At 32.4% G+C, this 12673-nt stretch overlaps 1 protein-coding gene across 6 annotated transcripts in view; it reads left to right on the top strand.

Moving 5' to 3' along the window:
• The window catches only part of LOC145312111 (WD repeat-containing protein 44), a 29971-nt gene that overhangs the window by 8143 nt on the left and 9155 nt on the right, over positions 1-12673 (top strand). For 3 of the 6 annotated variants that reach the window (XM_080151254.1, XM_080151250.1, XM_080151249.1), the window contains 16 exons: positions 1829-1941; positions 2703-2977; positions 3388-3488; positions 4610-4654; positions 5771-5885; positions 6154-6226; positions 7427-7505; positions 8045-8103; positions 8559-8625; positions 8939-9040; positions 9655-9730; positions 10035-10111; positions 10995-11095; positions 11499-11615; positions 12121-12183; positions 12602-12671. In XM_080151254.1, the coding sequence (XP_080007380.1) occupies positions 1829-1941; positions 2703-2977; positions 3388-3488; positions 4610-4654; positions 5771-5885; positions 6154-6226; positions 7427-7505; positions 8045-8103; positions 8559-8625; positions 8939-9040; positions 9655-9730; positions 10035-10111; positions 10995-11095; positions 11499-11615; positions 12121-12183; positions 12602-12671 (1533 nt within the window). The remainder of the gene's footprint in view (positions 1-1828; positions 1942-2702; positions 2978-3387; positions 3489-4609; positions 4655-5770; positions 5886-6153; positions 6227-7426; positions 7506-8044; positions 8104-8558; positions 8626-8938; positions 9041-9654; positions 9731-10034; positions 10112-10994; positions 11096-11498; positions 11616-12120; positions 12184-12601; positions 12672-12673) is intronic. The other 3 variants (XM_080151255.1, XM_080151253.1, XM_080151251.1) reach the window with 1 other exon arrangement.

Here is a 12673-nt window from a genome sequence, read left to right as displayed (position 1 = left end):
AGAAAACAATACTTAGCGATTTTCAACAAATTAGTTTTTGGAAATATATCATATTCATGCTATTTGTAGTATAGAAGCTACGTTGGAAACTGTGAGAAAGGTTGAAAAGTTTTAAGTAAGTTGGGACATTTTACCATGTAGCTCCTAAACTATACGTAGCACAGGAAAGGAATATTTCTTATACACCCAAAAACTAGAGTTTATGACGATTCTAACGATATGCATAACATTTTTCTACTATTAACACAAGCCGTGCAATTTGATTTTTAAAAATGCACGCATTTTTGCACACTTTAAATTGGTCATGATCCAAAAATCTTCCAAAAATAGGTACCGGTTTTTAAGGCATAATTTGTTGAAAATCGCTAAATATTTTTTTCTTATACAAAATGTCTCAACCCTATAAAGAAATTAAGATATAGATTATATCAGTTGAGGAAAGGCAGTCATAGAGAGAACATGTCTCTCTGTGCAAACATTAAAATAATTAAAAATGTGATACTAGTGCGTGACTATGTTAAACACATTTCAAAATGAAACTAAATTTTTTTGCTAACAATTGTGGCAAGTTTTTTTTTCAAAAGTACTCAGATCAACTCACAAACACAAAAGGTAAAATTAGTAAAATAAACATAAAACAAAAATATTATGATATACAAACTGAAATAGTAAATCTAAACATATAAACACAATATGCCCAATCCGCTGCTAATCTACTCTTACTCTTACCAAATCAAACTTTTAAAATTAGAACAATCCCAAAAAAGAATGTTAAAATTGTTAGGGATGCACATTATTTGTCTGCAGGACAAGCCTTGATTAGAAGCTCCAGAAGTAAGTAATCCTAACTTAAACATCGAAAGAGAAATGGATACACACAGAAAATAAAGATATTTATGTAAAGTACATTCCTTAATAAAAATGTTAAATATTTCTTTATTTTCATATATAATAATTCATTTTAAATGCAATAACAACTTATTTCTTTCTTACGCAACAGAATCTGCTTAATAAGCATATCAAATATAACATTCATAAATAAAAAGTTTAACATTTTAAATTTTTTAAAATCCTCTCATTTATTTCAGGAAAAATGACTTGTTATCATAAAATAAATTACTTTAAAAGACAAATTACTAAAAATACTAAAATTACTAAAATACACTAAAAAAAAAAAAATAAACAAAAAAATACCTAAACTACAAAAAATGACAAACATAAAAATAAACACTAAAAAAAAATACTTTACAAAAAAAATTACACTTTAAAAATACACTATAAAATAATACACTTTTAAAGTAAAAAATATGCAAAAATATAGACCTACATCAAAAAAACTTGACTTAACTAAAAAATACTTTAACACAATAAAACAATGAAATTATCAGCTAAAGTAGGTTTATATCAGCCTTCCTTTTCTCATCTCATAGGAAGCCTGCTGGTTTTCTTAAGCTTGGTGTAGCTTTAAAGCACTTTAAACTGTAGCCCTGTAAATTCGAAACTGGTTAACTGTAAGACTCCACTGATTGAAGCATATCATAGGAGGGTGTTGACCATGGTCTGCATGTAATATAAATTATAAATTTTTATAAAATTGTAATCTTATTAAATGTAGATTCGAAAATATATATTCATTCATTCATTCATTATTAATTTCTGTCAATGGCAAGTGAATTATATTAAGCAATACTTTTGTCCTATTAAAAAAAAAACACCCTGCATATTAACTTTCAGCTTTTTAGGGCGTTAATAGATGTACTAAACATTTTGTTTTGTAGGAAATCTTTGAAGATCCCTTCCCTTTTGAAAAAAAAAGGACTTTGTCTAGGATGATGAAAAAACCCGGCAAGTGAGGGCAGATGATAGGCTGGTTAATCTCACTGAAGTTTCCCAGGACCCCTGCGGTGCTCCTCCACCCACCCTTCATCATCAACATTCCAGGTACAATTTTAGGTTTAATTGCCTCTGTCTTGTCATTATGTATTTATTTTTACTTGTATCTTACACCAGGTTATCATGTACTCTAATAATACGAAACTTGTAGTGGCTTAATTAACGCTCCCCGATCCATTCCTTTACCCCTCCTACTAGAAGAACGAATTACCATGAAGTGATGTCTATGTTAACAGCCCAACCTGACGATAATTTTTCCCCTTTCATAATATCCCCGTATATTCTATATGCATTCTTCTTGTAAGGATTAAATCAGGGTCCGTTTTTTTATAATACACTAGCGGCTTCGCCCCTAGCCTCTAGGGGCTTTGCCCCAAGAGGTGATAAAAAAAAATTGAGGTGAAATTCGTAAAAGGACTAAGGAAATCTTCTGCAAAAAAAATAAAGGACCTAGGAAATCTTCTGCAAAAAAAAATAAAGGACCTAGGAAATCTTCTGCAAAAAAAAAAAAAAAAAAAAAAAAAAAAATTGGGGGGGTATTTTTTTATTTTTTGGGGGGGTTGGGGGTGTCCCACCCCCCAAGAAAATAGCCTAAAACCACCACAGGACCAGTAGGTATATTCCCTGAAGAGTAGAATCCGATCGGTTCAGTGGTTACCGAGATCTTAAGGGACAGACAGACGGACGGACAGACGGACAGACATCAAGCTACTTTGTATTATAGATACTGTGTTTACTTTTTAAATTTTCGTACATTCTCGTTTTACTAGGTGTCTTTGTAACCATTTTTCATACTTTTTTTCCCCTAGACTGAGCTCTAAGTCCAAAAGTCCAACAACTGACGACCGTCCCGACTCTGACAGCAGCTTAATCAGCAGTCAGCGGTCATCGTCTGTCCGTGGTCAGAAGCAGAGTGGCAGCGGCCAACGTTCCACAACTGGGGCATTTGTGGAAGGTGGTTCGGGCGGCTACCATTCGGGTGGGTCAGGCGGCTACCATGCAGGAAGTGGAGGCAGTCGGCCGGCTAGCGGCAGGGGGTCAGGCGGATCTGATCGGAGGTCAGCGGCTGGCTCTATTGGATCAGGTTGGTTACTATTAAGAGTCGATTATTGTTATGACTGTTGAGACTTTCTCAGTGATAACCCCCCCTAAAACAATTTTTGACATAGGCCAAAAGATTCTGATCCTAGATACTTCCAGGTGTCTTCACTTTGCCATTTGCAGATGTTTTGCAATTTTTTGTATTGTTCTAATTAGGGATTTACTTCTTGTAATTTTATTTTGATATAAGAGGTAAAATTTTGAACATCTTACTTGGATCCTGGTGGCCACTGGCCACGCCAGGTTAAAGAATATCCCTATAGTGTCAAATAATCATTTAGTAAGCAAACCCTATCAATCCCTTTCATTGTTGTTGACAATAACTTTCTTATAACTTATTAAACGAATACAATGTATCTCAATTCTCTGTTAAGTCTTTTCTCTTTATTTTAGCGGGTTCAGATGGTATAATAAAACAGCTTGGTCAGTTTGTCAGAACTAAATCAGATAGTGGAAAGAAACTCAGTGATGCTGAAATACTTCAACAAATTAAGGTCAGCTTATTTGCCCTTTATTACTATTTTCTCAGTTCTTGTTAATTCCTCTTATTTATTTTAAAAATAGGACAAACATTTTGTATCTATAAAGGGGTATTTTACTTAGATATCCCGTAATGCAAAGAATTTAGACATTTCATTACAATACATATATTTTTTAATAAAAAGGTGCCTATTGGAAAAATCAGTTCATGTTCAAACAAAACTGATAATTTTTAATAGCTATTTGACAAACCTGCATTTTACAGTTTTTTTTTAATTTTGTCGAATTTCGAATTTGGATTTTTGATACCTGATTATAAAAAGAAATACCTAATGTGTTTTTTTTTCTTTTCATGACATTCTTAAATATTCTAGAAACTTTGTTTAAAGGGATATCTAAGCTTGTTGTCCAAGCATCTTCTTTGTAGGATTTATTAGATTCTTATTCATGATTACCCCATTACATAGATCATTAAATTATGTGCTATGCAGGGAGGTAGGGGACATTGGACTGTAAATTTTCTGAGCTGGATCTTTAAATCATTTCAATGGTGCGCTAAATCGGGGTGCACCGAATTTCAGCCAATCACAGCGCGGCATTTCGTAAAATGCTGTCCTCTCATTGGTGGAAAGTTGGCTCACCCCGATTTGGCGCACCATTGAAATGATTTAAAGATCCAGCTCTGGTTCCCAAAGTTTAGTAAAATTTTCTTTGTCGGCTTGAAAACTTTGGGTACTTGATGGGTTAATCAAAACTTTCAGTGTCTAAACTTTTCCACAAATAATTTTAATCTACAAGTGGTTATTAGGATAATAAAACAGTTTATTACAATTGTCTTATCCCTTAAGATCCCTGGTGTAAAGTAAAGTCGGATTACATTCTCATACCATAACTATCACTTTTGTATGTTAAAATTATTAGTTGAAAAGTTTGGACACTCGAAAGTTTGAAATCAGCGTATAAGAAAGCTTATTCATAATTCTTTGGGTATCAGTATAATTTACAGTTCATTATTCCCTCCCTCCCTAATAAAGACTACATAATACATAAGGAGCACAAAATATGACTTCTGTGTAGATATTATAATTTTTTTCCTTGATAAAAAAATTCCATCTTGATATTTTTGCGCGTTCAGAAGAAAAAGAACGGATCTATAGCTAAGAGTCAGATCTTTTTACAAGTAAGTGCCGTGACTGCTGTGATAGTAAAAATATACATTTCAATAATATTTTTTTTGCTTTTACAATTTTGTAATGCTTGCTTTTAATCTTTTTTTATTTCTTGTTTTGTCTAAAACAGTTTTGTGAATTTTTAGTTAGGTATTAGTTATAGAAAATATTTCCAAAAAGAAATTTTAATGTAATAAAATAATTTTTAATATAAAAAGGTGAGAATAAAAAAGAATTGTAATAAAAGAATTTTAAAACGTTTTTTAAAACTCTAAAAACATGTTTAGTTAGTTTTAATGTTTAGCCTCGTATTGTAAGTAAAATTAAAAATAATATTTCTTTCAAAAACATTTTTTTTATAATGAAGCTGTACAGTGTAGTACATTCATACGTATTGAACTGGCCATACAAAAGTGTCTTGTCTTACTCCATTACTACTTAGGTCCAAACATAAAGAAACTATAGCTACACAAACAAACAAATACTTATTGATAGTTTCTGCAGGGACAGGGACCCATACAATAAAAATAATGGCTTTCTCTCTCCTTAAGAATTGTATAACCTTCACTCTAACAAAATTCACCCTTTTTGTCTTGAATTTAAATAAACGAGTTTTTAATTTGAGATTTCTACTAACTTAATCATTCAAGATGGACATTTTTCAGGTTTAATAAAACTAATCTAACACAGTAATACATACTTATTACACACACAAATGATAAAATAAAATAATTCTTATATAACAATTTATGATGCTCCTATAGGCTTCTAATTTAACTCTTCATCTTTAACATTATACATTGTATGAACATAAACTAAAAGTCCCGCTTTTTCCGTTTTTTTGGCGGTCGAAAGATTTCAAAACCTCAAAAAAAATTCAATGAAGGGGGGGGGGGAGTTACAGAAAGATATCACAACTTTGAAGGGAGTGTAGACAGCCACCCACGTCCCTTTTCTGTTAATTTTGCTTTCCCTATACGAAAAACTTCTCCCTTCCCCTCATTTGCATTTTTTTTAAATGTGTGGGGGTGGGTTGTTCTTTGATCGAGAATTTATTTGGTGGAAAGCTCCCAATTTCCCTTAAAAAGGTAAATCGAATATTGAATTGATACAATAAACTGTTGCAGGTAAAGAATCTAGACACAGGTATGGAGATGGACCTGGCCACTGCGGAGGAACAGCTCCCTCCAACAATCAATCCCTTGTCCTTGCATATCATGAGGTTGACCTCAGAATATTCAGGTATTACCTTGAGGCCTCTAGGGGCACTAAAGTGGGGTGGGAAGTAGGCCCCTCCTACTTTCAATTAGTTATCTAAAAAAAAAAGAATTTTTTTGTTGGGTCATTTTTTCTAGAGATGACCTTTCTTGGGAGGATGGTGTTACTCACCCTCAAAATAGTTAAACTGTAAAATAGAACCACAAGGTTCAGCATTTAACAAGGACATTCCGCACAACCAGACTGATTAATAAACATCCTATTACTTTAATATAAGTATTATCATTTTTAGGAACTTTATCTAACCCATCCACATTCACCGAAGGTGCGAGCTTTGATTCTGATACTGAAAGTGTAATCTCAAGGTGATCATTCAAACAGAAAAATAATAATATCTGGATTAGGGAAGGGTTAGTAGACTGAACATTATTTTGGTCCCCAAAGTTTTATAAACATCTTTTCTCATTGATTGGCTTGAAAACTTTGGGGACTTTTATTATATCTTTTTGATTATACTAATGTTCCAATGTTTTCTTTTGCTCATTAATAGAAAGGTAAATTTGGTTTATAATAATTGAGGCTTTAAAGAACATCAATTTATTCCATTGTCTTATCCCTAAAGAGTAAAGATCCCTGGGTTTTACACCATACCTATATTTCTACCATCTTATTTACTACTAGTATTTCTATTCAGGGATCTTAAGGGATAAGACAATGGCCGATAATTTGATGAACATCCTCAATGATAATACACAAAACTACTCCTGTAGATTACAATTATTGGTTGAAACGTTTGTACTCTCAACCAAATAAACCAACCAATCTAAATAAAATGAAAGTCCCCAACGTTGTTTAGTCAATAAATAAGAAAACGTTATTATAAAACTTTGGAGACCAGTGTAATAAACAGCCCATCGTCCCCTCCCTCCCTAATTACTGTTCCATTTCAAAATTGCAAGCTGTTTTGTTGTGTGAACTGAAATGAAAACCAACAGACACGAATTAAATGATAGAGTAGCTTCGGGTACCTAATTCAAATATAAAATATATCTTTTTAAGTATTTATTTAAGCTAAGATTAAATAGCAGTTTTGATTAAATAGGTTATTATATTAGGATTAAATACGAATACTTTATTAGCAAATATATATAGATTTAAATGATTCAAACTGTTGATCAATTATGCAGAAATGCTTCTGAAGTAATAGGATATCTGTTTGTATGTAGAAACACCAAAGCAGCAGGATGACTGTCTGTCTAATTAAACAAAAGTATTAATTAGCGGTATAACTTTGAAGGCGTTGAAGAGGTGGAATATTTGTTTGTAACTGAACTCGTTAAAGTAGTAGGATGACTTTCTGTAGCTTAATTGGCCTAAAGGAGGCTCGACTCCAAACCAGAATGTTCTGTATATGGACTCTCAATTACAACTGAATCAAATAAATGTTCTCTTAACTTTTTCCAGAGTAATTGAGAGTAAATGAGTATGTTTCTCCTTTTAAGCCAAAAACTTAAACTTAATTATACTACAGAACTATTGTCTGTATTGAATGAAAACTTGTAAAGTGTGTCTGATTTTCCCGTGGGCCAAGCACACAAGGGTGGCAGAACTACGTTTAACAGATTATTTACAGATTTAACAAAGGTAAAATTTATATTTCTTACGTTTAAGACTTGATCAATGAGGGGGTTTTCTTGTCACTTGGTGCCTAATCTTCCTAGGAATAGTTAAATAATCAGGAATATGTCATGGTATGGCCAACAAGAAAAATAAATATAAAATAATATTTTTTTTTTTTTTTGGGGGGGGGGGCAGATAAAAAGGTCGTCATTACTACAAAGCGTTGCATCCCAAATTTGCTAAAAATCACGTAAAGGTTTCGTCATTATTTCTCGAATTGAATTAGTTGTTTGTAATAGTTGTAAGATAATATTTATTATAAAAGCTGACAAAAAAAGTAAAATTAAGTATTTTCTAAATAGACTTATGGACTATCTTGTGATTACAGAGTAGTTACCTATAACTCTAAAATTCACTTAAAAACGAAAATCATAATGCAAAATTTAATTTCTATAGCATGCAAATTAACGATTAAATGTTACGGACAGACCTACCCTAGTTATAGAAAAGCTTCACCTTAATAACATTTATTTGACCGTCGGTTGATATTATATATGTTGTAGGGTGCCAACAAAGTTGCCAAGCAAATCAGTTCTGAAATTAGCAAGAGGCATAAATCAAGGTATTATAGTCAATAATTTTAAAATCTTTAGTTTCATAGTAAAAGTTTGAAAGTTTTTTTTTTGAGGGGAAATTTATGAAGCTCGTAAGTGATTAAATCATATGTAATATAACATTAAAATCTTTGCCTGCCAGATTTTTTTTACGTTTAAAATATTTTTGCGTCTATTATTATTTAAGTAAAGGAATAGAGGGGCACGAGCTATATGTAATTCTACCCACTGGGTCAGGACCCTGTTCCGACTTTCAATTGGGTCTTTATCATCGAAATTATAAACACAGTTAAATCGCTACAACAAAAATAAACAGAAAGCATTTACTAGCAAACGAAATAGGTCCTCACCATGCACATAGGCAAAGTAGTCGTCTGGGTTATACATCTATACTTATTACTTATACATTTATTGTCTGATTGACAATCTTGGGTAATAAATTTAATGAATCTTTTTTGTGTAGAGAGGAAAAAGAAGAAGAGAAAAGAAAAAAGTTAGAGACCAATATTTCAACAACAGATGGTGTTCAGGTAATTACATGAATTTCTTGGCTGATATAAAAGATAGACGGCTGATTTTATTTGTGATTCTCTATTACAATGTTTATCTGGTATATATTTTACTTGATCCACTGCCTTTGTTCGATTGTCCTAGGATTGTTTCGTATGAAATCAAGCAAAACTTGAAATACCTATATCAATAATTTTTTATTTTACTATCGACGTGAAGCCGTATATAATAAAATGCAATAAATAACTATCAAACATCCTAAAAAATGTTGGTGTTTCGTCACCAAAACCGGTTTTTATTATTGTTTAAACTGATTGAAAAATTCAAATTAAGGTATCAAGAAAAGATGCAGAACTTGCTGAAGCCCAGAACTTTAAAAGGATTCAAGCACATAAGTCTGGTCCTTATGACTTTGAAAACATCCAGTTTGGCCAGGTAAACAGAACTTTAAAAGTCTGGTCCTTAAGATTTTGAAAACATTCATTTTGGCCAGGTAAGCAGAAGTTTATATAAAGCCAGGCACAGAAGTCTGGTCCTTATGACTTTGAAAACATCCAGTTTTGCCAGGTAAGCAGAACTTTTTAAAGATGCAGGCACATAAGTCTGGTCCTTAAGACTTTGAAAACATCCAGTTTGGCCAGGTAAGCAGAATTTTAAAAAGGCATATAGTTTTCACTTCTTCCACTAATTAAAACAAAAATAATTTTGTGCTTTCTCGTCATTTGTGTTTCATGAAAACAAGTCTTGTTTTTGTGCCGACAACTTTGGTGTAAAAGAACATTGTATCTGTTTGATGATAATAATAAGCGCCTTTTAAAATAGATATGTTTTTATTTGGATGCTGTATCAGATTTTCATGTACTCTGATAAAGTGGTGCTAGAAGCTGGCTAAAATAACAATATCCTCTTTCCACCCCCTTTATCCAATCCCGTGCCCTAATGGATGAACTAACTTACCAATGAACGAGGTCCATATTAGCAAGCTAAATGGGCAACAAATATTCCCCTGTCAATATATCCACGTATATCCTTTATCCATTCTTTTTCAGGATTTATCAGGGCACCATAACGGACCAATATGGTGTATGAAATTTTCACTCTGTGGTAGATTATTAGCTTCAGCTGGTAAGTTATTTTGATTGTCAAGTTTTTTTTTAAATTAATTATTTTCATTAAAAGAATTTAAAAAGGAACTGTGAATGTATGAGACCAAGGGAATCTAAGCTCCTAGCAAGTATGTCAAGCAGTTTTTGTGAATATACCAAATAAATTTAGATCATGAACGAGAAATCTAACATATTCACCAAAATAATGCTTCACATCAATGCTGGAACATCTTTAGACTTCCTACCTCTCGTTCGTGTATTGCTTAATCCCGTCTAATTTTTATTATGAAAGTAAACAATGACTGAATACAAATATTTTTTAGGGCAAGATTGTATTTTACGAATTTGGGTGCTGCGGGATAAATATAATTACTTCAATGATATGAGAAGAAGATATCAGGTAGGCTTTGAATAATTTTTGATAGAATAAAGGGGACTAGGCATGAACGAGAGTAAGCGAATTTAAACACCCTCCAGCGGTGAGTATTTAAAAAAATGTTAGACATATATACAGTGTTTTTTTTATGAGAACTTTTTTGAAAGCAATTTTACCCCACTTATAGTTATCAGAATTTAATGATTAATGGCTTATTTTCTTCGTTTTTTATAACCATTTATAGAACATCAAAAAAATATTTCAGTTTTTATTAAAAAAGTAGAGTAAAATAAAAATGGTTTTAGCGCATTTTTCTCATGCTCAAATCTTCTACCCTTTGCAAGAATGGCTGCAAAACGCTTCAAAATTTTTGATTTAACTGTACTTTTTAAATAAAAAATGAAATATTTTCTTGATGTTCTAAAAATGGTTATAAAAAACGAAAAAAATAAGCCGTTAATCATTAAATTCTGATAACTATAAGTGGGGTAAAATTGCTTTCAAAAAAGTTCTCATAAAAAAAACACACTGTATATTAAACATAAACCTAGTATGTTCATCAAAAAAATCACTACTAGAAGGTGCTCATAATTCCTTGCTCTTGTTCGTGCACAGTCCCCTTGAGACAAACACAAATGAAATTTGATTATGATTCATTTAAGATTTATTTTAAAAATCAGTACCAAAATTCTTCATTTTTTTTTTTTTTTTTTTAAATGATTTCAAACATCCAACGATAAATTGAAGAGTTTTGTAAATCACCAATTATGATAAACAACATTACCCCTTCAAAAGATTTAAATTGTTTGTGGTAAAACATGAACACTAATAGTTTGTACCTACCAATCAAGAGTTATTAAAAGTTCCTAAAGTTTTGAAGCCAAGGAATAAGAGAACTTGTTTCTAGGTTGAACACGAAGGTATAACCGAGGCTCAGGTTGAACAAGATGAAATAACCCAGTCGTATCTCAACTCCCCGGATTCTAGGGGACATATTTTTATGGACAGGTAAAATCTAATCAAACACAACAATAAAAAATCGTTATTTTAGTCAGCTGTTAGTATCACAGAGCACATGAAAAGCTGGTGCTTTATCATAAGTCCATAGTTTATCATAGTTCCAGGACAAACGCAGGAGTGACAAACGTCAGAGTGGCTAAAATGTTAAGTTAATTAATATTTCTATTTAGTTTAGTTTATGAATATACAAATTTTTCCTATGACCCTATACAGTACATAGCAAATTATGAACTTCCCCTTATTTATGAAATAAGTTGAATATATAGCTAAAGAGGGGATTTTTTTTATGCCTAACCCTGCGGAGCTACAGTGGGTTTCGGTGCTCAACTAAGCATATTAATGGAAATCCAAATAAACTTGATATTTAGATACACAACGCTCCCTATTTCAGACCCTTCCTGACGTACACCGGACACACTAGTGATCTACTGGACATCTCCTGGTCCAACAACTTCTTCATCCTTACCTCCTCCATGGACAAGACAGTCCGGCTCTGGCACATATCAAGGAACGTGATATTACAAGTTGTTCAAATTATATTGCAGCTAAGCCACTAGAGGCTTTTAAGCGCACTTGATGGGAGGTGGGAGGGATATCGATCCTGTACTTTTAATTTTAAGAAGAAAAATATATTTTAAAAATTTTCCAGGAGGGACATTTTTTCTAGAGCTGATTTCTCTTGGGAGGGTGGATGTCCCTTGTCCAAAAAAGTTATTAACCTTCTCTTGACCTATGAGAAGCTTCATTACAGGAGAACTATATCGGTACACTGATTGGGATGATCCTTCTCTACATATTGACAGACAAAAAGATATCCTTTTAGTTTTATATGAAAATTACAATGAACTAGCAGAATCGCCTCCAGCATTGAGGGGATCTTGATTGGACGGTGAAAATAAATAGCTTAAAACCACCCCAACACTTCAATTTTACGGACAGACAAAAAACATTACTTTGTGCGTATTTTATCTTTTAAACTTTGAAGAGCAAGTGTGATATGATGTAAAATTTAGAAAAGAGTGTCTTTGTGTCTTCCAACATATTGATTTTGTCACTGCCATTGGATTCCATCCCAGGTGATTAACTAGCACCATACCAAAAACTCAGTTCATCTGATACATAAATTATTATAATCTTTATGATCAAGTCAGGAATGTTTATTTTGCACAAGATTATTTTTTTCTCCAAAATTCAAGCAACAACATACATATTTTATTTACCACCAATAAGTAGTTTTTTCTCCAAGGAGGGAAAAAACAGAAAAATAAATGAAGAAGCTAAGACCCCCCCTCCCCTAAATAGATTAAGTTAATTCAAGTTTTCTGGTATAGTCCCTTTCGTGACATCGCCTCTTAAGGGACGTTTTGTCGCATTTTACAGTAGCTTTTCTCCTATTTCTAGTCCCTGTGGGGGACACCAACTCTGCGGGCCAATTGCCAAAGTTTTCTTCTTTATTTGATTATATACATTATATAACTATTTATTTATTTTCAGAAATGATAAATTCTTTATTAGTGGATCTTTAGATGGCAAAATTAGACTTTGGAATATTCCTGACAAAAAGGT

The sequence above is a fragment of the Acartia tonsa genome, chromosome 2 (assembly GCF_053477335.1).
Source record: "Acartia tonsa isolate MP-2025a chromosome 2, ASM5347733v1, whole genome shotgun sequence".
Classification (NCBI taxonomy): domain Eukaryota; kingdom Metazoa; phylum Arthropoda; class Copepoda; order Calanoida; family Acartiidae; genus Acartia; species Acartia tonsa.
Note: the sequence above shows the minus strand (reverse complement) of the source record. Positions and strands in the feature narration are given on the sequence as shown.